Source organism: Petromyzon marinus, unplaced genomic scaffold (assembly GCF_048934315.1).
Source record: "Petromyzon marinus isolate PM22_M1 ecotype Great Lakes invasive population unplaced genomic scaffold, UKy_Petmar_22M1.pri1.0 PM_G_Scaffold_105, whole genome shotgun sequence".
NCBI lineage: Eukaryota > Metazoa > Chordata > Hyperoartia > Petromyzontiformes > Petromyzontidae > Petromyzon > Petromyzon marinus.
In genome coordinates this window covers 286,347-313,470 of record NW_027422657.1, presented here as the reverse complement: position 1 = coordinate 313,470, position 27,124 = coordinate 286,347, and the positions used below count along the sequence as shown (strand labels likewise).

The 27,124-nt window shown below is 51.1% G+C and overlaps 1 protein-coding gene across 1 annotated transcript; it reads right to left on the bottom strand.

Annotated features, from left to right (window-relative positions):
• Positions 1-5,894: 5,894 nt before the first annotated feature.
• On the bottom strand, positions 5,895-26,916 carry LOC142908868 (uncharacterized). The gene is made up of 7 exons (XM_076059509.1): positions 26,896-26,916; positions 14,338-14,899; positions 8,980-9,282; positions 8,337-8,493; positions 8,122-8,182; positions 6,918-7,019; positions 5,895-6,765 (listed from the first exon to the last, which is right to left on the bottom strand). The coding sequence occupies exons 1-7, from the start codon at positions 26,914-26,916 to the stop codon at positions 6,718-6,720; spliced, it is 1,254 nt and encodes a 417-aa protein (XP_075915624.1). The 3' UTR covers positions 5,895-6,717.
• Positions 26,917-27,124: the final 208 nt, after the last annotated feature.

Genomic DNA, 27,124 nt, shown 5'->3' with positions numbered 1-27,124 from the left:
ACGCTTGTGCCAGGCTAGGTGCACATTGAGGCAGTCACGTGAAGTGTCGAACGCCCGCTGGCAGGAGGTCACGGGGCAGACCCAGCAGGTGCCACGGGTGACCGAGATGAGTGGCTGATGCACCACCTGTGCCCCCTACTGTGCCAACCTGCTGTGCTTTATCCAGCTGGCGCTCCGCTCGTTGTTGTGAGCGTCGCTCCTCCACCCTTCGTTGTTGTTGGAGGGCGACTGCCTCCAACTACCCAGCAGCAGCAGCGTCCTTCACGAGCCTCCTCCTCCACAGAGGTCACACTCCACACACACTCACTACCCCACAAAGCCCCGCCCCTCACAGGCTCCGCCCCCGCCCACAGCCCCGCCCACAGCCCCACCCACAGCCCCGCCCACAGCCCCGGTGCGTGACAGATGGAGGCTGCTGTTGTGTTCAGCTTGCAGGAGGAGAATCCCAAGAGCTGTGAAGCCTCTACGGGGAGCGTCTCCACGTCGCCGTGAAGATCTTTTAACAAACTCCCGAGCACAAGAAAGCCCATCCCGATCGAGTCGCTCGCATGTCCTGAAGAGATGTGAGCCACTCTCAAAGGGAACGCTGATCTCATTTACACACCGACCCCCCTGGTTCCATCTGTGGGGGGCTAATGCCCCCCTCCACACTCACCACTAGGTGGGGGGGGGCTGATCTCCCCCTCCTCACTCCCCCGCGAGCGGGTGGGGTGTGACGTCAGCACCCCTCCACCCCCCCCCCACTCGCCGCTGGCGGCTGCTCAGAGTTAATTATTTATTTATACTAAGCCGTTGTCAACAGCCAACGGGCGCTGGACGGCCCTCCCCCACCCACGTGACCCCCCCGCCCCACGCGCGTGGGTGCGGGCAGCCGCAGTAGGGTTGTTTAATACGCGGCGCGCGCTCGGTAAGCAATTAATTAATTAATCTCTGCGCGCTCGCTCGCGGTGAAGGTCAAACGTCCCTCTGTTTAATTATTTATTTATGGGTGCCTATGCTGATTAAACCACCCACACACACACAGCGTGGTACGCCGATCGCTGTCCCACCGCTCTTCACAAAGATCCCCTGTATAGCCTTAACAGACTGTAGGGGCAAGTGCTGTTAGCGAGCAGCACCTATGAAGGCCGTAACCGCTCTTCACACACACACGCACACACGCGTCACAAAGTCAGCAGTCTGCGCTAAGATTTATTTCCCGTGTATGTCTCCCTCCAGCCAGCAGCAGCCCTTCCTCCTCTCTCACCTACCCGTCTCAGAGTGCGTCTACCGCCTAAGCCCGAGCCGATCGAACTGGCCTCCCTTGTCCGTGTCCGCCGCTCACCTCTGCGGCCGCTGCTGCTGCTGCCCGACGGGGCCAAGGGAGATGTTCTCTCTCTCTCTCGCCTTGGAGGACTTTGTCTCGTCGATCGCTCTCAGCTCCACCCTGCGGGCGTCCCGAGCGCGGACCCTGAGGACGGCTAGCTTGTCTCCCGCCGCCGCCGCCGCTCCAGAAGGACTCTGCCACAAATTCTCCCTCCTGCACCACCCTTATATATGTCCCAAGCCCCTTAACCCCGCCCCCCACCCCCCCGGGTCATATGACGTCATCCTGTGCATCCAATCGAATCCCCCCCACCCCCTCCCCCGGGTCATGTGACGTCATCCTGCGCATCCAATCGAATCCTCTTTGGGGCCGTTAGGAGCGCTCTGGCCGTTGGGAATGGGGGGAGGGGGTGGTCGCGTCATCCACCCCCCTCCCCATTGTCTCTCTGTGTCTACTTATTATCGGCCCATTGCTTTAACCCTCCCAGCCCGCTGTTTACTCCGACACTGGGTGCTGGATGAAGTTCCCACCACCCCCACGTGTTGTGTATGCTTCATCGCGGCCGGCCTGTAAAGCTCTAAGCTCTATGCCCCCCTTTTTTGTGGGGGGAGGGCGCCACATAATCCTGTCTGGGGGGGCTCGGAAAATTTCCTGGTTCGGGGAAACCGTGGAACGTCCCCGCTAGCGGGGTCCTCGGGTGAAAACCCATCGTACCACGTGATCCCTGCTAGTGGGGTCCTCGGGTGAAAACCCATCGTACCACGTGATCCCTACTAGTGGAGTCCTCGGGTGAAAACCCATCGTACCACGTGATCCCTGCTAGCGGGGTCCTCGGGTGAAAACCCATCGTACCACGTGATCCCTGCTAGTGGGGTCCTCGGGTGAAAACTCATCGTACCACGTGATCCCTGCTAATGGAGTTCTCGGGTGGAAACCCATCATACCACGTGATCCCTCCTCGAGACCCTACGGGGGGCGCATGCGAGTGTTTAGTGGGGGCGTGCGTGCGTTCGTGGGGGGGGGGAGGCCGAGCTGCCCCGCTCCGGTGGCACCACACATCACGTCTTCCAATGCCAAACGAATCTTGTTCAGGGGCCTATAGCTTGGCCCCTGATCTAAGAGAGAATTAGACTGCTACACGCTGAACTAGATCACGCGGACGAGACACTCTGGAAATCGCACTTAACAATGACGGGGGGGAAATAAAATGTCTACGTCTGATTGGGAACATGTAGATAACGTGTCAGCTGAATGTAAAGATAACCTGATTTCCAAGTTCAACCTCCTTTCCAATAAGAAGTCAGATCAACACGTTAAAAAGTTTGACGTTGACGAGGTTGTTATTAATCTTGAGTAATAGCCCTATTTGCAACGGTCTGAAGCCGGCTTTGGCTAACGGTTAAACTTTGTAGTCACCACAAACCAGCGGATGATATCGTTGCCCAGGTCCATGTCGCTCTTAAGGGTTTGGGGGCACGTCGCTGCAGACGCGACAAGATCTGAGATCGCTGCAACCCTCAAGAGCGCTAAGATGCCAGTCAGCAATGTCAGTAAGGATGAGAGTTTTGAGTTATCTCAATTGAAAAAGAGAGATGATATCATGATCCTCTCAGCCGATAAGGGCAATGCCACGGTCATCATGGACAAAATCACATAGAACAATAACAATTCAGGAGCTACTTAATGATGGTAGCTACACAAAAAATTTAAAGAGATCCCACCAACAGCCTCGTTACAAAAACGAACAGCATCATCACTGATTCAGCTTCATTAATTGAACAGACCAAACGGTTTTCCTTAAAACCTTCTGCTGCTAGACCACCCAGATTATATGGCTTACCAAAAATCCATAAAGAAGGTACACCACTCCGTCCCATCGTCTCCACCATTGGCTCACCCACCTACGAACTGGCCCGATATCTGAGACCTTGCAGCCATTCACTGGTAAGACCACCTCTTCTGTACTTAACTCAGCTCACCTGTCAAGGCGCTTTGTTTCCTCTCACACAGCTTAAAGGTCGTGATCTGAACGTGGCTCTTTCACTCCAGCGCTGTCCTACCAGACAGTCTCGTCCCTTCACCTGATGAAGGCCGCTTGTGTTGTGGCCGAAACGTCGTGAGAATATTATTGTGTTATTTCATTTGATCAATTTATTATTTTATTCTCATTCTACGCGACTTTACCGAAAGAACCAAAGAAGATCACCTGGTATCTTCAATTAAAGACATCTCACTGTCCCCAGGTGACTTACTCGTCAGTTTCGATGTAGTTTCTTTGTTCACCAAAGTTCCTGTGCCCGATACCCATTGCAATCATTGAGGATTTGGTCCATCGAGGATTGAATGCCGATGTACCGGCCCTGGCGAGACACTGCCTCACCAATACTCACCCGGAATGGAACATTCGACAAACAAGTTGAAGGCACCCCAATGGGTTCTCCCTTATTACCGGTTGTGGCAAATATTTTCATGAAAAATTTTGGAGACGGACGCCATCCAGGCATCCACTCTACGTCCGTCCTTGTGGAAGAGCTACGTGGATGACACGTTTGTCATCTGGCCACTTGGCCGACCGGCTCAAAACTAATTCCTCAACCACATCAATTCCATAAACCCAGCCATCAAATTCACCATGGAGGTAGAAACGGATGGCATGCCATCTTTCTTGTATGCCTTAATCAAAGAGAGACCAGATGGCTCAATGAGCCATTCTGTCTACAGGAGAGTAACCCAGACTGACGCCTACCTAAGACCCGATTCCCACCACCATCCATCCCGGAAGAATTCCCTCGTCACAACGCTACACCACAGAGCTCAGTGCATCTCCGGCCACGAACACCTGACCAGTAACTCAAAACACGTACACCAGGACCTCAAGGCGAATGGATATTCTGACTAGACAATCCGCAAAGCAATCACCCCACCCGTGAGGAAGGAGCCATCTGAGGATCCAATAAAAACCATCACCCTGCCATACATAGCAGGGGTAACCAAAAGGATTTCCAAAATCATGAACAAACACAAGATCCAGGTACGATTTAACACAGTACATAAAATTCGCGATCTGATCCCATCTGTGAAAGACAAGATTCCTGACATGCAATATCCTGGCGTCTACAAACTAAGCTGTGTCTGCAGTTACATTGGGGAAACTAAGCGACGTGTCTCGGACCGTGTTCGTGAGCAGAAGGCAGATTTGAAACACGGTAGGACCAACGCTTCTACCGTGGCTGATGATTATTTTAATACTACGGCTGGCTCACACGAAGTTGATTTCTCTAAGACGATGGCCATCAACAAAGATTCGTTCATATTCTTAGCTCTTTCGGTAAAGTCACGTTGAAGGGAAACAATAAAATAATAAAATATATATAAAACATTGTTGAAGGGAAACAATAAAATAATAAAACATATATAAAACAATGTTTTATATTTTTATATATTTTATTATTTTATTGTTTCCCTTCAACGTGACTTTACCGAAAGAGCTAAGAATATGAATTACTGCAGTCACGAAAGCTTTAAATCAAAAAAAGATTCGTTCACGAAGCCATCCATGTACACAGCAGACACAATATCAACCTGTGGAGGATGGTGGTTATAAACTCGGCAATCATTGGAAAGATGTAATCAAACCACTTTGGGTCGTGACTTGACTTGTGTTTTCTTATTCTTAGCTCTTTCGGTAAAGTCACGTTGAAGGGAAACAATAAAAATAATAAAATATATAAACTTTTTATTGTTTCCCTTCAACGTGACTTTACCGAAAGAGCTAAGAATATGAATTACTGCAGTCACGAAAGCTTTGAATCAAAATTTGTGTGTTTCTTGTCAATCAACCTCCACCATCAGCAGCGTGCTGTGTGGAGCAGGGTGCAGTGATATCCTGGCAATCCCTTTGCTACTGCGTCGGCATTGCTGCCGCACCCACGCTGCTGACGCGCTTGGGCTACGCCCATCTGCAAACCTTTATATAAACGGTGAGAACCGCGGAGATGGAACGCCCCAGGACTCGGAATGATTCGGTGATGGAACAAAATTGTCGACCATTTTGTTGCGTAGTGTATAGTAGTGTATAGTGTAGTATATAGTAGTGTATAGTAGTGTATAGTAGTGTAGTGTATAGTGTAGTGTATAGTAGTGTATAGTGTAGTGTATAGTAGTGTATAGTAGTGTAGTGTATAGTGTAGTGTATAGTAGTGTATAGTGTAGTGTATAGTATAGTGTAGTGTATAGTGTAGTGTATAGTGTAGTGTATCATGTAGTGTATAGTGTAGTGTATAGTGTAGTGTATAGTGTAGTGTATAGTAGTGTATAGTGTAGTGTATAGTGTAGTGTGTAGTGTACAGTGTATTGTATAGTGTAGAGTATAGTGTAGTGTATAGTGTAGTGTATAGTGTAATGTATAGTGTAGTGTATAGTGTAGTGTATAGTATAGTGTAGTATATAGTGTAGTGTATAGTAGTATATAGTGTAGTATATAGTGTAATGCATAGTGTAGTGTAGTACACTAGTACAGCACACTGGTGGGTTAGCGAGCACTCTGGATACCGTGACATTTCGCCAGCAATCACAACAACCAGCTTCGTCAGGCGACAGCCACATTTGTGCATTTATTCATTCACACAATCTAACCCGGATGATATCGGCTCGCCGAAAACCAACAGCGTCAAACTACGAAAGTGCTGCGGCATCGTGGGAGCGGCCGATGAAACTGGCCGGGTTCGGGGAGAAATAAAAAAACCGAGACGCTGACGTGGCGCACGAAGGCTCACGACGTTGTACGCGCCATCGTGACGCCGCCTGTCGCCCCGGTAAAACAATAATATAAACATGCGGAACTCCCTCTCGGTGCCGGACGTCGTGACGGACCGTGCCGATGTCGCCGCTCGTCGACCCCCGGCCACGCGAGGGCGAATTTAAATTCTCCCCCCACCCCCTTCTCCCTGGCTCCCTGGCACGACGCCTGGTCGCCTCCCGTCCAGCGGCACAACGCCGGGGGAAAGCGCTGGGAGGTGAGAGACCGTCGCGAAGACTAAAATAAAATAACAAAAAACTGCGTCCGGTAACGGAGAGCTCTTTTGTAAAACAAAATTCCCACCCCCACCCCACCCAAAAAAAAGTGAAAAGCCAAACTCGGGGCACCGATTGTAACCGGCACAAGGCAAATATCCCCCAATGCTGAAAAACATCGCTCAGTTGGGATCAAACAACAACAACAACAACAATTCTTCTTGGTTCTTACGGGGGGGTGGGGGTTCACCCGCTCGCGAAGCGACAATCCCCGGCGTTGCCGCCGGCAACCGGAGGCACGGCAAGGCGGGGCACGGCAAGGTGGAGCACGGCAAGGCGGAACACGGCAAGGTGGAGCACTCTCGCTCCTCCCCCCCCGCCCCACCCCGAGCCGCTTCTCAAAAATCTTCCTTCCACTCCTCATCGTCATCTTCGTCTGTGAAAACCTGCGGGGGTCGGAATAAATTAGAGAGACGGTGACCGACCCCACCCCCACCCCCCACCCACTGGGGTGGCCAGAAGCGGATCGCTCACTCAGCCTAAGCAGTGGGCGGACACTCGCTCACCGCTCGCTCGCTCGCCACCCACCCCTCCTCACCGTGTAGTCGTAGCTGCCAGCTCCGCTGTCTTGGTGCTGAGGCTGCGGTGGCAACTCGTGCAGCTCCATATCCGCCTTGTTGCCACTCTCTAGCATTAGCAACTACACACGGAGCATCCCCACAACACGCACAGTGTGTGGTGAGTCTGTGGGTCTCTGTGTGGTGAGTCTGTCGGTCTCTGTGTGGTGAGTCTGTGGGTGTCTCTGTGTGGTGAGTCTGTGGGTCTCTGTGTGGCGAGTCTGTGGATCTCTGTGTGGTGAGTCTGTGGGTCTCTGTGTTGTGAGTCTGTGGGTCTCTGTGTGGTGAATTTGTGGGTCTCTGTGTGGTGAGTCTGTGGGTCTCTGTGTGGTGAGTCTGTGGGTCTCTGTGTGGTGAGTCTGTGGGTCTCTATGTGGTGAGTCTGTGGGTCTCTGTGTGGTGAGTCTGTGGGTCTCTGTCTGGTGAGTCTGTGGGTCTCTGTGTGGTGAGTCTGTGAGTATCTGTCTGGTGAGTCTGTGGGTCTCTGTGTGGTGAGTCTGTGGGTATCTGTCTGGTGAGTCTGTGGGTCTCTGTGTGGTGAGTCTGTGGGTATCTGTCTGGTGAGTCTATGGGTTTCTGTGTGGTGAGTCTGTGGGTATTAATTTGGCAATCGTCATCAGGAGGCGAAACGAGGGGGAAGAAAGTTGCTGAGCAGGCAGCAGGCTGTTTTAAAGTTTTAAAGTTGGGTGTAGCCCAAGGGTCATAAACGAAGTGGGCACAACTTTACCGAAAGACCCAAAGAAAATGAATTCCTGCAGTCACGAAAGCTTTAGGTCGAGTCTAAGTGTGTCTCTATATATACACTACACTATACACTACACTATACACTACACTACTATACACTACACTATACACTACACTATACACTACACTACACACTACTATACACTACACTACTATACACTACTATACACTACACTATACTATACACACTACACTAGTATACACTACACTATACACTACACTATACACTACACACTACACTATACACTACACTACACACTATACACTACTATACACTACACTATACACTACACTAGTATACACTACACTATACACTACACTATACACTACACTACACACTAAACTATACACTACACTACACACTACACTATACACTACACTACACACTACACTATACACTACACTATACACCCCTCTGTGTCCTGGCGGTGTGCCACTCACGTAGCCACGGTCGCCCTCCGCGTTTCTCTGCGGTGCCTTGGGGAGAGTGGGGGGATCCTCCCTGCACGCATGTGGGTAGTGGGGGGGTAGTGGGGGGGTAGTGAGGGGGTAGTGGGGGGGGTGGTGGGGGGGGGCACAACGGCAGGTCGTCACAAAGATGACCCCGCGGGCACCGCCGACGTCCGCCCCACGTCCGAGAGAAGCGAGCGACTCACGTGGGGCCCCAGGGCTCCTGCCAATGCTGCTGCTGCCGGCGGCGTCGGCGGCGGTAGAGCAGCAGCAGCAGCAGCAGCGTGGCCACCAGGGCGAGGGACACGGCGAGGATCGCGGCCGGAGCGGCCCAGCTGGCCCGGCCCGCCGCCGCCGCCTTCTCTGCGTGGCACAACAACGATCCCCCGCGTGGCGTCAGCGTGCCGCCGTAGCACGACGACGACAACCGCCGCGATGACCACATGCGCCAGGCTTGGTGCGCTTTGAGGCTCGTGGCGCTCGCACCCGGGCGTTGCGGGTCGAGGGAGCGAGACGAAGGGACGGACGGAGACAAAGTCTCCCCCGTAAAGGCCCCGGCGGACTGTCGGGGCAGGTGCCGTTAGCGAGTATCAGCAGCTGTGAAGGCCGTGATTGTGACAAACGAGGGGATGGGTGGCCAGAACAGGGACACACACACGGACACACACACGGACACGCACACACACACACACGGACATGCACGCACACACACACACGCACACGCACGCACACGCATACGGACAGACAACCATGCACACGCACACGGACAGACACGCACCAACACATGTGCATGCACGCACAAATGTACACGGACACACACACATGCAACATTCAGAGATGCGAACAAACCTGTTCGTGTGTCCAGTTGCCTGTTCAGACCGAAAGTCGTGAGTTCAACCGGCGTGCAACAGACGGCGGTGGTGGCGTCTACATCGGTAGAACGTGAAGATCCAGTGTCATTTACATCTGTAGAATGTGAAGATCCAGTGTCATTTACATCTGTAGAACGTGAAGAACCAGTGGCAGAACGTGAAGAACCAGTGGCCTCTACATCTGTAGAACGTGAAGAACCAGTGGTATCTACATCTCCAGAAGGTGAAGAACCAGTGGCATCTACATCTCCAGAAGGTGAAGAACCAGTGGCATCTACATCTGCAAAACGAGAAGAACCAGTGACATTAATATCAATAGAATACGAAAAACCAGTGACATGTACATCTGCAGAATGTAAAGAACCAGTGCCATCTACATCTACAGAATGTGAAGAACCAGTGGCATCTACATCTGCAGAACGTGAAGAACCAGTGGGATCTACATCTGTAGAACGTGAAGAACCAGTGGCATCTACATCTGTAGAAGATGAAGAACCAGTGGCATCTACATCTGTAGAACGTGAAGAACCAGTGGCATCTACATCTGCAGAACGCGAAGAACCAGTGGCCTCTACATCTGCAGAACGTGAAGATCCAGTGTCATTTACATCTGCAGAACATGAAGAACCAGTGGCATCTACATCTGCAGAGCGTGAAGAACCAGTGGCATCTACATCTGCAGACAGTGAAGAACCAGTGGCATCTACATCTGCAGAGCGTGAAGAACCAGCGGCATCTACATCTGCAGAGCGTGAAGAACCAGCGGCATCTACATCTGTAGAACGTGAAGAACCAGTGGCATCTACATCTGCAGAACGTGAAGAACCAGTGGCATCTACATCTGCAGAACGTGAAGAATTAGTGGCATCTACATCTGCAGAGCGTGAAGAACCAGTGGCATCTACATCTGCAGAGCGTGAAGAATTAGTGTAATCTACATCTGTAAAAGGTGAAGAACAAGTGGCATCTACATCTGCAGAACGTGAAGAACCAGTGGCATCTATATCTGCAGAACGTGAAGAACCAGTGGCATCTACATCTGCAGAACGTGAAGAACCAGTAGCATCTACATCAGCTTTGGGTCTCTGTGTGAGTCTATGGGTCTCTGTCTGAGAAGTCTATGGGTGTCTGTGTGAGTAGTCTATGGGTGTCTGTGTGATGAGTCTATGGGTCTCTGTGTGAGTAGTCTATGGGTCTCTGTGTGAGTCTATGGGTGTCTGTGTGAGTAGGTTATGGGTGTCTGTATGATGAGTCTATGGGTCTCTGTGTGAGTCTATGGGTCTCTGTGTGAGTAGTCTATGGGTCTCTGTGTGAGTAGTCTATGGGTCTCTGTGTGAGTCTATGGGTGTCTGTGTGAGTCTATGGGTCTCTGTGTGAGTGGTCTATGGGTCTCTGTGTGAGTCTATGGGTGTCTGTGTGAGTCTATGGGTCTCTGTGTGAGTAGTCTATGGGTCTCTGTGTGAGTAGTCTATGGGTGTCTGTGTGATGAGTCTATGGGTCTCTGTGCGAGTAGTCTATGGGTCTCTGTGTGAGTAGTCTATGGGTGTCTGTGTGGTGAGTCTATGGGTCTCTGTGTGAGTAGTCTATGGGTCTCTATGTGAGTAGTCTATGGGTCTCGGTGTGATGAGTCTATGGGTCTCTGTGTGAGTCTATGGGTCTCTGTGTGAGTAGTCTATGGGTGTCTGTGTGATGAGTCTATGGGTCTCTGTGTGAGTCTATGGGTCTCTCTGTGAGTAGTCTATGGGTGTCTGTGTGATGAGTCTATGGGTCTCTGTCTGAGTCTATGGGTCTCTGTGTGAGTAGTCTATGGGTCTCTGTGTGAGTAGTCTATTGGTCTCTGTGTGAGTCTGTGGGTCTCTGTGTGAGTAGTCCATGGGTCTCTATGTGAGTAGTCTATGGGTCTCTGTGTGAGTCTGTGGGTCTCTGTGTGAGTAGTCTATGGGTCTCTGTGTGAGTAGTCTATGGGTCTTCTTTGGTTCTTTCGGTAAAGTCACGTAGAATGAGAATAAAATAATACATTTATAAAATAAAATAACACAATAAAATTCTCACGACGTTTCGGCCACAACACAAAGCGGTCTTCATCAGGTGAAGGGACGAGACTGTCTGGAGGACAGCGCTGGAGCGAACAAAGCCACGCTGTAATCGCGACCTTTAAGCTGTGTGAGAAGAAACAAAGCGCCTTGACAAAGGAATTAGCATAGAATTTAGCATTGAAATGGCTGAGTGATTAGCTTGTGACTGGTCACAGAAATGGCTATGTTAAAGTCAAAGCATACACATCCACAGAGGCACCCATTGACAAAGGAATTAGCATAGAATTTAGCATTGAAATAGCTGAGTGATTCGCTTGTGACTAGTCACAGAAATGGCTATGTTAAAGTCAAAGCATACACATTCACAGAGGCACCTAGTACAAATCAAACAGGAGAATTTAGCATTGAAATAACTAGGAGAATTTAGCATTGAAATAACTGAGTGATTAGCTTGTGACTGGTCACAGAAATGGCTATGTTAAAGTCAAAGCCTACACATCTGAGCAATTCACAGTAACTGGGTATACACTACACTATATAATGAATACTACATAGTAAACCAATAAAAAACTAAAATATAAATTACCCCAATGTTTCATATTCTTTGGTTCTTTCGGTAAAGTCACGTAGAATGAGAATAAAATAATAAATAATATTCTCACGACGTTTCGGCCACAACACAAGCGGCCTTCATCAGGTGAAGGGACGAGACTGTCTGGTAGGACAGTGCTGGAGTGAAAGAGCCACGTTCAGATCACGGCCTTTAAGCTGTGTGAGAGGAACAAAGCGCCTTGACAAAGGAATTAGCATATAATTTAGCATTGAAATGGCTGAATGATTAGCTTGTGACTGGTCACAGAAATAGTTATGTTAAAAGTTAAAGCATACACATCCGCAGAGGCACCCCTTGACAATGAAATTAACATAGAATTTAGCATTGAAATAGCTGAGTGATTAGCTTGTAACTGCTCACAGAAATAGCTACGTTAAAGTCAGACCATACACATTCACCGAGGCACTTAGTACAAATCAAACAGGAGAATTTAGCATTGAAATAACTAGGCGAATTTAGCATTGAAATAACTGAGTGATTAGCTAGTGACTGGTCACAGAAATGACTATGTTGAAGTCAAGGCCTACACATCTGAGCTATTCACAGTACTATATAGTGAACCAATAAAAACTAAAATATAAATTACCTTCATGTTATCAATAAACTCTATATTCTCCAAGCAGCTAAGCTACCAACAATAAGTCGTTATATATCACAATGCTATATGGCGAAAAAATGGGTGGATTCTTACCCTCAACTTCAGCACCACGGATAGCTACGGGCCCCGTTCAGACGGACGAGTTCGTCCATGGTCGGAACAGAGGAGGGGGAGAGAGACAGCTGCGAGGCCCTAGTATACTCCATGTTGTAAAACCATACCATTAACCGTGGTGTGAGAGGTATTAAGAGGCAATGCTGGCGAAAGAGCTGCGGTCTGAAGGTCATCGTAAAAATACAATTAATTAAGAACAGAAATGATTTAAAACATCTTTCCAGTGGTTACTAAGCCAGAATCCATCTTCTCGGTTGAAATTGTCTCTGTGCTTGTATATGTGAATGGCCTCATGAACGAATCTCTCATGGTAGTCGGTTGGTTTGCAAAGAACTTCCATCTTGGAGAAGTCAATGTCATGTGAGCCCACTGAATTATAACAGTGATCTGCCACGGCAGAGGAGTTCGTCCTACCGTGTGTCAAGTCTGCTTTATGTTCGCGGATGCGGTCCGAGATATGTCTTTTGGTTTCTCCAATGTAGCTACTACCACAGAGGCACTTTAGTTTGTAAACGCCCGGGTACTGTATGTCTGGAACAGCATCTTTTACAGATGGAACTAAATCACGGATTTTATGTACTGTGTTGAATCGGACCTGGATCTTGTGTTTATTCAGGATTTTGGAGATCTTTTTAGTGACCCCTGCAATGTAGGGTAAGGTGATGGTTTTCAGTGGCTCCACAAGATGATCCTTCTTCATGACTGGAGTGATGGCTTTGCGGATTGTGTAGTCGGAGTAGCCATTAGCCCTGAGAGCCTGGTGTACGTGCTTGAGTTCACGGTAGGACGAACTCCTCTGCCATGGCAGATCACTGTTATAATTCAGTGGGCTCACATGACATTGACTACTCCAAGACGGAGGTTCTTTGCAAACCAACCGGCTACCATGAGAGATTCGTTCATGAGGCCATTCACATATACAAGCACAGAGACAATTTCAACCGAGAAGATGGATTCTGGCTTAGTAACCATTGGAAAGATGTTTTAAACCAATTCCGGTCTTAATTAATTGTATTTTACGATGACCTTCAGACCGCAGCTCTTTCACCAGCATTGACTCTTAATACCTCTCACACCACGGTTAATGGTATGGTTTACAACATGGAGTATAATAGCGCCTCGCAGCTGTCTCTCTCCCCCTCCTCTGTTCCGACCTTGGATGAAGTCGTCCGTCTGAACGGGGCCCGTAGCGATCCGTGTTGCTAAAGTTGAGGGTAAGAATCCACCCATTTTTTCGCCATATAGCATTGTGATATATAACGACTTATTGTTGGTAGCTTAGCTGATTGGAGAATATTGAGTTTATTGATAACATTAAGGTAATTTATATTTTAGTTTTTTATTGGTTCACTATATAGTATTCATTATACATTGTATTGTATACCCAGTTACTGTGAATAGCTCAGATGTGTAGACCTTGACTTCAACATAGCCATTTCTGTGACCAGTCACTAGCTAATCACTCAGTTATTTCAATGCTAAATTCGGCTAGTTATTTCAATGCTAAATTCTCCTGTTTGATTTGTACTAGGTGCTTCGGTGAATGTGTATGCTCTGACTTTAAACATAGCTATTTCTGTGACCAGTCACAAGCTAATCACTCGGCCATTTCAATGCTAAATTATATGCTAATTCCTTTGCCAAGGCGCTTTGTTTCTTCTGACACAGCTTAAAGGTCGTGATCTGAACGTGGCTTTTTTTCACTCCAGCGCTGTCCTACCAGACAGTCTCGTCCCTTCACCTGATGAAGGCCGCTTGTGTTGTGGCCGAAACGTCGTGAGAATATTATTGTGTTATTTTATTTTATCAATTTATTATTTTATTCTCATTCTACGTGACTTTACCGAAAGAACCAAAGAAGACAAAGCGGACTTTCAAACTCCAATCCAACCGCTCCCCACCACCCCACTCTTCCACACCCCCCCCCCGCTCCCCCCAACCCACAACAAACCCCACCGACACCCTCCCGCTCACCCGCAGCGGGGTCCCGCGTGCCGAAGCGCAGCGCGTAGCGCAGCGCGTGGTGGTTGTTCCACACGTAGAGGGCGCGGTCGCGCGTGTTGTACTGCACCGACGTGATGAACCGGAACGGGTTGGGGAATGGGACGGAGACGCGAGCGTCCCGCCGCGAGTCGGTGTCGTACACGTAGTCGATGCGGTCGCTCGTCCCCCCTCCTTCTCCTCCTCCTCCTCCGGCGGCGTCCGCCCCTCCGTCGTCCTCGTAAGTCGAGCGCAGGACGTGGAGGACGCCGCACGCCATGAAGGCGTCGGAGGCCAAGCGCTTGACGTAGGCCGTCTCGAAGGAGGCCTCGACGCGCATCGCGCGCGGATTTAAGCGGCTCACCACCATGCGCCCGTGGTTCTGCTCCGTGGCGTAGATGACCCAGAGGCCGCGCTCGTCGGCCGCCAGGTCGATGTCGGACTTGCCGCCCCAGCGGTAGGGCGAAGTGTCGTAGTAGTTGGCGTTGGGGATGAACGCCTCGCCGCCCTTGACGCGCGTGCGCAGGTCGAACTTGACGACGCTGCGCGTTCGCTCCTGCGACGGCGCGCAGCGTGGGTGGCAGGGAGATATTAAGTGAGTGAGTGTGTGGTGAGGTGAGTGAGTGTGTGGTGAGGTGAGTGAGTGTGGTGTGTGTGTGGTGGAGAGGTGAGTGTGGGTGTAAGAGGTGAGTGAGTGTGGTGTGTGGTGGAGAGGTGAGTGTGGGTGTGAGAGGTGAGTGAGTGTGTGTGTGTGGTGTAGTGGTGGGTGAGTGTGAGAGGTGAGTATGTGTGTGTGGTGGAGAGGTGAGTGAGTGAGTGTGAGTGTGAGAGGTGAGTGAGTGAGTGTGTGGTGAGTGAGTGTGGGTGTGGTGGAGAGGTGAGTGTGGGTGTGAGAGGTGAGTGAGTGTGTGTGTGGTGGAGAGGTGGGTGAGTGTGGTGGAGAGGTGGGTGAGTGTGTGGTGGAGAGGTGGGTGAGTGTGTGGTGGAGAGGTAAGCGAGTGTGGGTGTGAGAGGTGAGTGTGTGTGTGTGTGGTGGAGAGGTGGGTGAGTGTGGTGGAGAGGTGAGTGTGTGTGGTGGAGAGGTGGGTGAGTGTGTGGTGGAGAGGTAAGCGAGTGTGGGTGTGAGAGGTGAGTGTGTGTGTGTGTGGTGGAGAGGTGGGTGAGTGTGTGGTGGAGAGGTAAGTGAGTGTGGGTGTGAGAGGTGAGTGAGTGTGTGTGTGGTGGAGAGGTGGGTGAGTGTGTGTGGGTGGGGAGAGGTGAGTGTGTGTGGTGGAGAGGTGGGTGAGTGTGGGTGTGAGAGGTGAGTGAGTGTGTGTGTGGTGGAGAGGTGGGTGAGTGTGGGTGTGAGAGGTGAGTGAGTGTGTGTGTGGTGGAGAGGTGGGTGAGTGTGGGTGTGAGAGGTGAGTGTGTGTATGTGGTGAGGTGAGTGTGAGTGTAAGAGGTGAGTGAGTGTGTGTGTGGTGGAGAGGTGGGTGAGTGTAAGAGGTGAGTGAGTGTGTGTGTGGTGGAGAGGTGGGTGAGTGTGGTGGAGAGGTGAGTGTGTGTGTGTGTGTGGTGGAGAGGTGGGTGAGTGTGTGGTGGAGAGGTAAGTGAGTGTGGGTGTGAGAGGTGAGTGTGTGTGTGGTGGAGAGGTGAGTGAGTGTGTGTGTGGTGGAGGGGTGAGTGAGTGTGGGTGTGAGAGGTGAGTGAGTGTTTGTGTGTGGTGGAGAGGTGGGTGAGTGTGAGTGTGTGTGTGGTGGAGAGGTGGGTGAGTGTGTGTGGGTGGGGAGAGGTGAGTGTGTGTGTGTGTGGTGGAGAGGTGGGTGAGCGTGGGTGTGAGAGGTGAGTGTGTGTGTGTGGTGAGGTGAGTGTGAGAGGTGAGTGAGTGTGTGTGTGGTGGAGAGGTGGGTGAGTGTGTGTGTGGTGGAGAGGTGGGTGAGTGTGTGTGGGTGTGAGAGGTGAGTGTTTGTGTGTGTGGTGGAGAGGTGAGTGAGTGTGGGTGTGAGAGGTGTGTGTGTGTGTGGTGGAGAGGTGGGTGAGTGTGGGTGTGAGAGGTGAGTGTGTGTGTGGTGAGGTGAGTGTGAGTGTGAGAGGTGGCTGAGTGTGGGTGTGAGAGGTGAGTGAGTGAGTGTGTGGGGAGAGGTGAGTGAGTGTGGTGTGTGTGTGGTGGAGAGGTGAGTGAGTGAGTGTGTGGTGAGGTGAGTGAGTGTGTGGTGAGGTGAGTGAGTGTGGCGTGTGTGTGGTGGAGAGGTGAGTGTGGGTGTAAGAGGTGAGTGAGTGAGTGTGGTGTGTGGTGGAGAGGTGAGTGAGTGAGTGTGAGAGGTGAGTGAGTGAGTGTGTGGTGAGGTGGGTGAGTGTGAGTGTGTGTGTGGTGGAGAGGTGAGTGTGGGTGTGAGAGGTGAGTGAGTGTGTGTGTGTGGTGTAGTGGTGGGTGAGTGTGAGAGGTGAGTATGTGTGTGTGGTGGAGAGGTGAGTGAGTGAGTGTGAGTGTGAGAGGTGAGTGAGTGAGTGTGTGGTGAGGTGAGTGAGTGTGGGTGTGGTGGAGAGGTGAGTGTGGGTGTGAGAGCTGAGTGAATGTGTGTGTGGTGGAGAGGTGGGTGAGTGTGGGTGTGAGAGGTTAAGTGAGTGTGTGTGTGTGGTGGAGAGGTGAGTGTGTGTGAGTGTGAGAGGTGAGTGAGTGTGTGTGTGGTGGAGAGGTGGGTGAGTGTGTGGTGGAGAGGTGAGTGAGTGTGGGTGTGAGAGGTGAGTGTGTGTGTGGTCGAGAGGTGGGTGTGTGTGTGGTGGAGAGGTGAGTGAGTGTGGGTGTGAGAGGTGAGTGAGTGTGTGTGTGGTGGAGAGGTGGGTGAGTGTGAGTGTGTGTGTGGTGGAGAGGTGGGTGAGTGTGTGTGGGTGGGGAGAGGGGAGTGAGTGTGAGAGGTGAGTGAGTGTGTGTGTGGTGGAGAGGTGGGTGAGTGTGTGGTGGAGAGGTGAGTGTGGGTGTGAGAGGTGAGTGTGTGTGTGGTCGAGAGGTGGGTGTGTGTGTGGTGGAGAGGTGAGTGAGTGTGGGTGTGAGAGGTGAGTGTGTGTGTGGTGGAGAGGTGGGTGAGTGTGGGTGTGAGAGGTGAGTGTGTGTGTGTGGTGAGGTGAGTGTGAGTGTAAGAGGTGAGTGAGTGTGTGGTGGAGAGGTGGGTGAGTGTGGGTGTGAGAGGTGAGTGAGTGTGTGTGTGGTGGAGAGGTGGGTGAGTGTGTGTGGGTGGGGAGAGGTGAGTGTGTGTGGTGGAGAGGTGGGTGAGTGTGGGTGTGAGAGGTGAGTGAGTGTGTGTGTGGTGGAGAGGTGGGTGAGTGTGGGTGTGAGAGGTGAGTGAGTGTGTGTGTGGTGGAGAGGTGAGTGTGGGTGTGAGAGCTGAGTGAATGTGTGTGTGGTGGAGAGGTGGGTGAGTGTGGGTGTGAGAGGTTAAGTGAGTGTGTGTGTGTGGTGGAGAGGTGAGTGTGTGTGAGTGTGAGAGGTGAGTGAGTGTGTGTGTGGTGGAGAGGTGGGTGAGTGTGTGGTGGAGAGGTGAGTGTGGGTGTGAGAGGTGAGTGTGTGTGTGGTCGAGAGGTGGGTGTGTGTGTGGTGGAGAGGTGAGTGAGTGTGGGTGTGAGAGGTGAGTGTGTGTGTGGTGGAGAGGTGGGTGAGTGTGGGTGTGAGAGGTGAGTGTGTGTGTGTGGTGAGGTGAGTGTGAGTGTAAGAGGTGAGTGAGTGTGTGGTGGAGAGGTGGGTGAGTGTGGGTGTGAGAGGTTAAGTGAGTGTGTGTGTGTGGTGGAGAGGTGAGTGAGTGTGAGTGTGAGAGGTGAGTGAGTGTGTGTGTGGTGGAGAGGTGGGTGAGTGTGTGGTGGAGAGGTGAGTGAGTGTGGGTGTGAGAGGTGAGTGTGTGTGTGGTCGAGAGGTGGGTGTGTGTGTGGTGGAGAGGTGAGTGAGTGTGGGTGTGAGAGGTGAGTGAGTGTGTGTGTGGTGGAGAGGTGGGTGAGTGTGAGTGTGTGTGTGGTGGAGAGGTGGGTGAGTGTGTGTGGGTGGGGAGAGGGGAGTGAGTGTGAGAGGTGAGTGAGTGTGTGTGTGGTGGAGAGGTGGGTGAGTGTGTGGTGGAGAGGTGAGTGTGGGTGTGAGAGGTGAGTGTGTGTGTGGTCGAGAGGTGGGTGTGTGTGTGGTGGAGAGGTGAGTGAGTGTGGGTGTGAGAGGTGAGTGTGTGTGTGGTGGAGAGGTGGGTGAGTGTGGGTGTGAGAGGTCAGTGTGTGTGTGTGGTGAGGTGAGTGTGAGTGTAAGAGGTGAGTGAGTGTGTGGTGGAGAGGTGGGTGAGTGTGTGGTGGAGAGGTGAGTGAGTGTGGGTGTGAGAGGTGAGTGAGTGAGTGTGTGGTGGAGAGGTGAGTGAGTGTGGGTGTGAGAGGTGAGCGAGTGTATGTGTGGTGGAGAGGTGGGTGAGTGTGAGTGTGTGTGTGGTGGAGAGGTGGGTGAGTGTGTGTGGGTGTGAGAGGTGAGTGTGTGTGTGTGGTGGAGAGGTGAGTGAGTGTGGGTGTGAGAGGTGAGTGAGTGTGTGTGTGGTGGAGAGGTGGGTGAGTGTGGGTGTGAGAGGTGAGTGTGTGTGTGTGGTGAGGTGAGTGTGAGTGTGTGTGGTGGAGAGGTGGGTAAGTGTGGGTGTGAGGGGTGAGTGAGTGAGTGTGTGGTGGAGAGGTGAGTGAGTGTGGGTGTGAGAGGTGAGTGAGTGCGTGTGTGTGTGTGGGGAGAGGTGAGTGAGTGTGGATGTGTGTCGGGAGAGGTGGGTGAGTGTGTGGGAAGAGGTGAGTGAGTGCATGAGGGAGAGGGAGGGAGGGAGAGGGGGTGGGGAGAGGGAAGGTGAGAGTGAGGGGGGGTGAGTGTGTGTGTGGTGGAGAGGTGAGTGTGGGTGTGACAGGTGAATAAGTGAGTGTGTGGGGAGAGGTGGGTGGGTGTGTGGGGAGTGGTGAGTGAGTGAGTGTGTGAGGGAGAGGGGGTGGGGAGAGGAAAGGTGAGCGTGAGAGGAGAGTGTGAGTGTGTGTGCATGTATGAGTGGGTGAAGGTGTGAGCATGAAAGATCCGGGCGTGGTGGTGGTGTTGGCCACGCCAGCCCCTCGTACGCTGCGCCTGCCCATCATAGGTGCTGCTCGCTAACAGCGCTTGCCCCAACAGTCTGTTGAAGGCTCTACAGGGGATCTTGGTCTTTGATGAGCACAAGTGAAGTGCGTGGGGGCGCTCCTCACAGTGTGTGAGGGAGAGTGGAGGTGAAGGTACAAAGGTGTTTGAGTGCGAGTGTCTGAGTGTGTGTGTGTATGTGTGTATGTATGTGTGTGCGTGTGTGTGGGAGCGGTAGTGTAACGGTTAGCGCTACGCTGCGCTACGAACCCGGCGACCCGGGTTTGATTCCCGCTCACGGCCAACACCGTCAGTAACGATTATCTGAACCGGTCCTGGGCCTCCCCTAGGTCGACTCAGCCTCAAATGAGTACCTGGTGCGGTGTGTAAACATTGCCACTAGGGAGACAAAGGCGGTCGGGCGTGGTGCTGGCCACCCACCCCCTCGTGTACCGTTCCGACCTTCATAGGTGCTCGCTAACAGCACTTGCCCCTACAGTCTGTTAAGGCTATATGGGGGATCTTTATCTTTGTGTGTGTGTATGGCTGCTTTGGGTACGCGGTCCAGACCTCCCCAGAGACCCTGGCTGACAGAGGAGGTGTTCAGGATGGTTGAGAAAAAGCGACAGGCCCATGCTCATCGGCTACAGCATCCCACGTCGGAGAATGAGGAGGCTTACCGCAGCCTTCGCTCGGAGGTTCGGAGAGCCGTGAGGCGCTGCAAGGATGGGTGGTGGTCGCGGGTTGCTGTGGAGATGGAGTCTGCCTCAATGGCCCGCGATCACAAATCTCTATTTAACTCCATCAAAAAAGTAACCTGCAGGGCCACACCTATTACCATCATTAGGGGAAAGAACGGTGATCCGATCTCCGACCCCCAGGAACAGGTTTGCAGATTTGCTTAGCATTTCTGTGAGGTCCTGGGGGAGGGGGAATCCCTCAGCCTGGAAAACATCATGGGACAAAGTGGGGATGACCCTGCTGAGGCTGCTGTGCCTCAAATATTGGAGGAAGAAGTCACTCCCTGTGAGTGGCTGGCTGAGGTGCCATCCATTGAGGAAGTACTGAAGGCGATCCAGAGCCTGAAACCAGGAAAGGCACCGGGCAGAAATGATCTCACAAGCGAAATGCTGAGGGATTGTGGCGTTTGTGCACAGACTGCCCTACATGACATCATAACAACAGTCTGGACCACTGGATGGGTTCTGCAGGATTGGAAGAAGGGGGACCGCACAGACTGTAACAACTACAGGGGAATCTCAAGGATTATTCAACATTGCCTTGCTAGGCACACTGAGGAGAAGCTGGCGGAGCTCCAATACGGTTTCAGGAAAGGGCGGTCCTGAACAGATGCCATATATTCTGCCCGTGTGCTACAGCAGAAGTGTAGGGAATTCCAACAAGACCTACATCTCTGCTCCATTGACCTGGTCAAGGCCTATGATACCATCAATAGGCCTGGGCTCTGGGTTGTTCTTCGTATTTTCGGAATCCCTGAGCCTCTGCTCATGATCATTAAGGACCTTCATGATAGTGAGCGGGCCCGGGTAAAACTACGTGGCCGGGAGTCAGAGCCATTCCCTGTACACCTTGGGGTGCAACAGGGATGTCCTCTGGCTCCAACATTATTTAACATCTATTTCGACCACGTAGTTCGTGAAGCCTTCAGTAGCTGTACCCGAGGAATTTCCATCTGGTACAGGTAGAATGGGAGGCTGATCGATGCCCGGGTGCGGTCAAGGGATGGCTCCCTATTGGTCAACCACGTTATGTATGCCGACGACCTGGTAATAGCAGCTCACTCAGAGGAGAAATTGGAGGCGCTGCTGCTGAAACTAGAGTGTGCCACGGAGTGGTGGGGCCTTACCATCAGCCCCACCAAAACTAAGCACCTGCCTGGGTATTTTGTACCAACGGACACTCCACCCCCACAACTCCCAATCGGTGATGGGGCAGTTGTGGAGAGAGTGGAGAGTTTCCCATACCTGGGCAGTGTGCTTATGACTGGCTCCAGTTTAACAGCAGAGGTCTCACTCTGAATCAGTCGAGCGGCAATATCTTTTCATCGGTTGCATAACGCTGTGTGGACGCTACCTGGTCTGTCGCTCCGCACTAAGCTTCAGGTCTTCTCGGCCACGGTCATTCCCTCCCTTCTCTACGCTTGCGAAACGTGGACCCCCCTAATGGAACATCTACGCCGGTTAGAAACATTTAGGCTGGCCTGCCTACGATCCATCCTGGGTTTAACCAGACTGGATTGTGTGAGGAGCTCACAAATCCTTGAAAGATCTGGGCAGGGTCCCATCGGTGAGCTCCTCCGGCAGGCAAGGCTGCGATGGCTGGGTCATGTAGCCCGCATGCCCAGCCACCGCATGCCGAAACAGCTTTTGTTTGGCCGGATTGAGGGGGCTTAGCGGGCGCGGCACGGGCTAGAGAAGAGATGGAGTGATGTGGTACAGGAGGACGTGGAGCTGAGTGGACTTGCCGATGACTGGTACCAGCGGTGTCAAGATCGGCCTCTGTGGAGGAGGCTCGTGAAGGATGCTACTGGGCAGTTGGAGGCAGTCGCCCTCCAACAACAACGGAGGGCGGAGGAGCGACGCTCACAACAGCGAGCGGAGCGCCGGGTGGCTAAAGCACAGCAGGTTGGCACAGTAGGGGGCACAGGTGGTGCATCAGCCAGTCATGTCTGTCAGCCAGTCACCCGTGGCACCTGGGTCTGCCCCGTGACCTCCTGCCAGCGGGCGTTCGACACTTCACATGGCCTCAGGGTGCACATAGCCTGGCACAAGCGTCGTGGTGACGTCACCGCCACTTAGTGGCGAATGGCGGTTGTTGTTGTTGTTGTATCTGTGTGAGTCTCTGTGTGTGTGTCTGTGTGAGTCTCTGTGTGTGTATCTGTGTGTGTATCTGCGTGTGTATCTGTGTGAGTCTATGTGTGAGTCTCTGTGTGTGTATCTGTGTGAGTCTCTGTGTGTGTATCTGTGTGAAACTCTGTGTGAGTCTCTGTGTGTGTATCTGTGTGTGTCTCTGTGTGTGTATCTGTGTGAGTCTCTGTGTGAGTCTCTGTGTGTGTCTCTGTGTGTGTCTCTGTGTGAGTCTCTGTGTGAGTGTCTGTGTGTGTATCTGTGTGAGTCTCTGTGTGTCTGTATCTGGAACTTATTTCGCACCGTACGTAACCGAACCTGCCCAGGAGGAGCGGCTGGTATCTGTGGAGCCGTGGGCTGGGTAAATCTGTGAGCAGGAGCGAGAGACAATTAAACTCTCAAGCATTCGGTGTTTCGTATCGAACCTCATCTCAAACAATAGAAGGGCGCCCCCTAGTGGCAGCTGCCCCTGTGTGGCACAAGGTGGCCCTGCACCGGCCTGCACGTGGACATGAGTGTCGATAGGGGGCGATCATTGACGCGTCATCTCCTTGTGGAGTTTCTGGATAGTGTTACTAGAATTGCCACAATTTTGACCGTGACACCAACATGCAATGTGCGTTGTGAGTGATACAGTGGTTTGTTTGACATCCGCTGTTAAGCAGACTGCGCATGTTGTGGTGAATGTTACTGGGGTAGCCAGATATGCCTGTCGGATTTGAACCTCGGCAACGAATAGAGAATGCGCTACCATATTCCTAGTTCTTTCGGTAAAGTCACGTAGATAGAAAAATAAAATATAAAAATAATAAATTAACATTTTCATTATAAAATAATAACAAATTAAAATAATAAATTGAAAATAAATTGATGAAAAAATGTCATGGGTCGACTGACTGAGATGACCGTCCAATGCACCACCTGTGCCCCCTATTACACACACAGTGTACACACACAGTGTACACACACACACACATTGTGTACACACACACAGTGTACACACACACAGTGTACACACACACATGTACGTACACACATTGTATACACACAGTGTACACACACAGTGTACACAGTGCACACACACACAGTGTACACACAGTGTACACACACACACAGTGTACACACACATTGTACACAGAGTGTACACACACACAGTGTACACACACAGTGTACACACACACAGTGTACACACACAGTGTACACACACACAGTGTACACACACACATTGTACACAGAGTGTACACACACACAGTGTACACACACAGTGTACACACACACATTGTGTACATACACACAGTGTACACACACAGTGAACACACACAAAGTGTAGACACACACACTGTACACACAGTGTACACACATTGTACACACACAGTGTACACACACACACACAGTGTACACACACACAGTGTACACACACAGTGTAAACACACACATTGTGTACATACACAGTGTACACACACACACAGTGTACACACATTGTGTACACACACACAGTGTACACACACACAGTGTACACACACAGTGTACACACACACAGTGTACACACACACAGTGTACACACACAGTGTACACACACACAGTGTATACACAATAATGTCCACGTTGTTGTTGTAGGTGAGCCCACGCACCCAAGGGAGGGAGCAATGAAAATTAATCTAAATCAACTTAAACTCCAATCCCGCTGTGACGTCACCACTCAGCATTACTTCATCGGCGTGAAACGCCAGGGGGAGGTGTACCTCGCTAGTGACGTCATGTCACCAAGGTATTCCACCGCGCTCTTGAGCGTGACGTCACCGTGCGCTTGGGTCACTGCCGATTGCGTCCCAGTGGCAATCCTTATTTGGGCAAAGCTACGCCCAGTGACGGTGACTCATTAACATAATGTATCCGTTAAAGCCGTCGCGAGTTTATTTGCGACGGGTTCAGCACCACGACATATGGGACGGGTCACATTAGCATAATTTGTTAATTCTCTAATTTATTTAGTTACGGAGCAGCTCATTGTGGGAGGAGCGTGTCTGGAGAGGCCTACCCACCTGCTGGAGAGGCCTATCCACCTGCCGCTGGGAGGCCTACCCACCTGCTGGAGAGGCCTATCCACCTGCCACTGGGAGGCCTACCCACCTGCTGGAGAGACCTACCCACCTACTTGGAGGCCTACCCACCTGCCGCTGGAGAGGCCTACCCACCTGCCGCTGGGAGGCCTACCCACCTGCTGGAAGGCCTACCCACCTGCCGCTGGAGAGGCCTACCCACCTGCCGCTAGGAGGCCTACCCACCTGCTGGGAGGCCTACCCACCTGCTGGGAGGCCTACCCACTCTGCTGGAGAGGCCTACCCACCTGCCGCTGGAGAGGCCTCCCCACCTGCTGGGAGGCCTACCCACCTGCTGGGAGGCCTACCCACCTGCCGCTGGGAGGCCTACCCACCTGCCGCTGGAAGGCCTACCCACCTGCTGGGAGGCTTACCCACCTGCCGCTGACAGTGGTACCTGGAGCGTGCTGATGCTCAGCTGATGTGTCACACCGTGGCAAACCCCGCAGCTAACTCATTCACGTGGAGCAGGCCAAGAAACGACTGAGCTCAAGAAGGGCTAGCTCGAGTACCATCCTGCGGCGGGGAAAGGAGGCGGTGCAAGCAGTTCAGCCGAGCCCACAACAGCCAAGAATCTGCTGTCTGGGAGAGGGGGGTGGGCGCTGTTAAACCCTAGCACATGGGCGAGAAGCCGTGCATGTGTGACGAGTGCGGCAAGACGTTTTTCTCACGCTCGGCCTACAAGTATATATATTTTTCTATTCCACTTGTGTGTAAATCTGTGTATACCCCGGATATTTTAGAGATGGCAATTCTCCTGCTGTGTGTCCTACTGCTGTCTCTCCCGGCCATATCTAGTGCCACACTCAACTCTACAAATGGCTACCCTCCTTATTTTGCGTCAATACTTGTTGCTCGATTTGCCACTACACCTGCAAATGAAACAGCTCATAGACACTTCTACACTCCATCATTGTATCCTTTTAAACCCTATCTTTGTCCCATTACTTCACCAGCACTCCTTCCAAACTTCATTCTGCTCTTAAAAATAACACCATCTGCGAGCTGCTGCTATTCGTCCAAGGTTCGCCGCTCTTCATCCTTTCACAGAAAATACTTATGCAAACTGTTAATTCTACTTTTCTTATTCCTGGGTGGTATTGAGCTTCATCGTGGCCCAAATGAAAAGAGCTCGTATAATTCTGTAGATTTTTCTGGCAGGAAAGGTGTTGGTGTTCTACATGTCAACATCAGAGGGCTTGTGATTAAATTAAGTCAACTAAAACTAGAAGTGGCAAATCTTGATCCGGACATTTTTTGCCTAACAGAAACATTTCTCACTCCTGCCGTCAATGACTTGCAGATTACGATTGAAAACTACAACCTTTTTCGGCTTGACCGAGGATCTAAAGGAGGTGGAATTGCTATCTATGTTCGTAACACTATTGCATGTTCACCAGCTCACTCCTTGTTTAAAAAATGTTGCTTTGAAGGTCTGGCTCTCAGAATAACTCTCCCAAATAATCAACAGATATTGGTAGTGTGCTGCTATAGACCGCCTTGTGGGAAGGATGTTGAAGCTGCATCGGCACTGAGAGAGCTTTTTGGGGGTCTCCCTAAAGGTGAAATAATTTTAGTGGGTGATCTAAATTGGAGTTGGCTAAACCCGCCGGCCATGGCCACAAATTTTACAGATGAATTTAACTTGTTTCAATTAATAAATGTCCCCACAAGACCCAACCTAAAAAATCCAGGACAGTCAACTCTGCTTGACGTCCTATTGACAAATGCCCCTCACAATTTCGCACTGACTGGTGTTCTGGGTAATAACCTTAGTGATCACTCCTTAATTTTTGGTGTGGGATCATCAGCCAGACCCAAAGCCCCCCCTAAAATTGTTGAGAAGCACTCTTTGAGGCACTTCAGCACTCAGGCATTTACAAATGATGTGCTTCACTCGGATATTGATAAGGTCTGTGATATCCCCAACCTGACTACGGCTTGGGAGACTTTCAGGTACACGTTTGTCCAAATTCTTAACAAACATGCTCCGTTGGTTAGATTTAAAACTAAAGGCAACCGCCCACCATGGTATGATCCTTTGATTACAAAGCTCGTGAAAACTAAGGACAAGGCTTGGGCATGTGCTCAGAAAAGTAATTTGGTAAATGACTGGCTAGAATACAGGATTTTAAGGAATAGATGCATAACAAAAAATACGGCATGCAAAAAATGCCTATTTTTCCTCCACTCTCCTGGAATCACATGGAAATGCCAGGATTTTTTGGAAAACAATCAAATATGTCGAAAAGGCATCCAAAACAGAAAATCTGCCCGTTGAGCTTCACCAAAATGGGGAATATTTTTCAGATCCCAAAAAAATAGTTGACAATTTTAACCTTCATTTTTCTGAAGCTGGTAATCTTTTTAATAATGTATTGCGAGTCACCCCTGCTCCTGCAAATTCCTACACCCCTGTCCAAACATTAAACGAATTTAGTTTCCAACCAATCCACGAAAGTAATGTTCTGAAACAACTGTCCTACCTCAAAGGGTCCTCCTCTACCGGAGCGGATAGTTTTCCCATCTTTGCTCTACTAACTGTTGGTCACCTAATATACAAACCTATAGCCCATATTTTTAACCTGTCCATCAAAGAAGCATCAGTTCCTCTAGAATGGAAACATTCCTATGTCCGTCCACTTCACAAAGGGGGCCCTAAAGATGATCCCAATAACTACCGACCTATCTCAATTTTGTCCCCATTGATGAAAATTTTTGAAAAATTATTGAAC

Bases quoted from the DNA above. Each gene is read 5' to 3' on its own strand.
- LOC142908868 (XM_076059509.1), bottom strand. From the start codon at position 26,916: ATGGGAAAACTATCCGCTCCG. The intron at 7,020-8,121 runs GTGAGTGGCACA...CTCCGTGTGTAG, and splicing joins CGGAGGGCGACCGTGGCTAC to TTGCTAATGCTAGAGAGTGG. The intron at 6,766-6,917 runs GTGAGGAGGGGT...CGACCCCCGCAG, and splicing joins CTGGCAGCTACGACTACACG to GTTTTCACAGACGAAGATGA.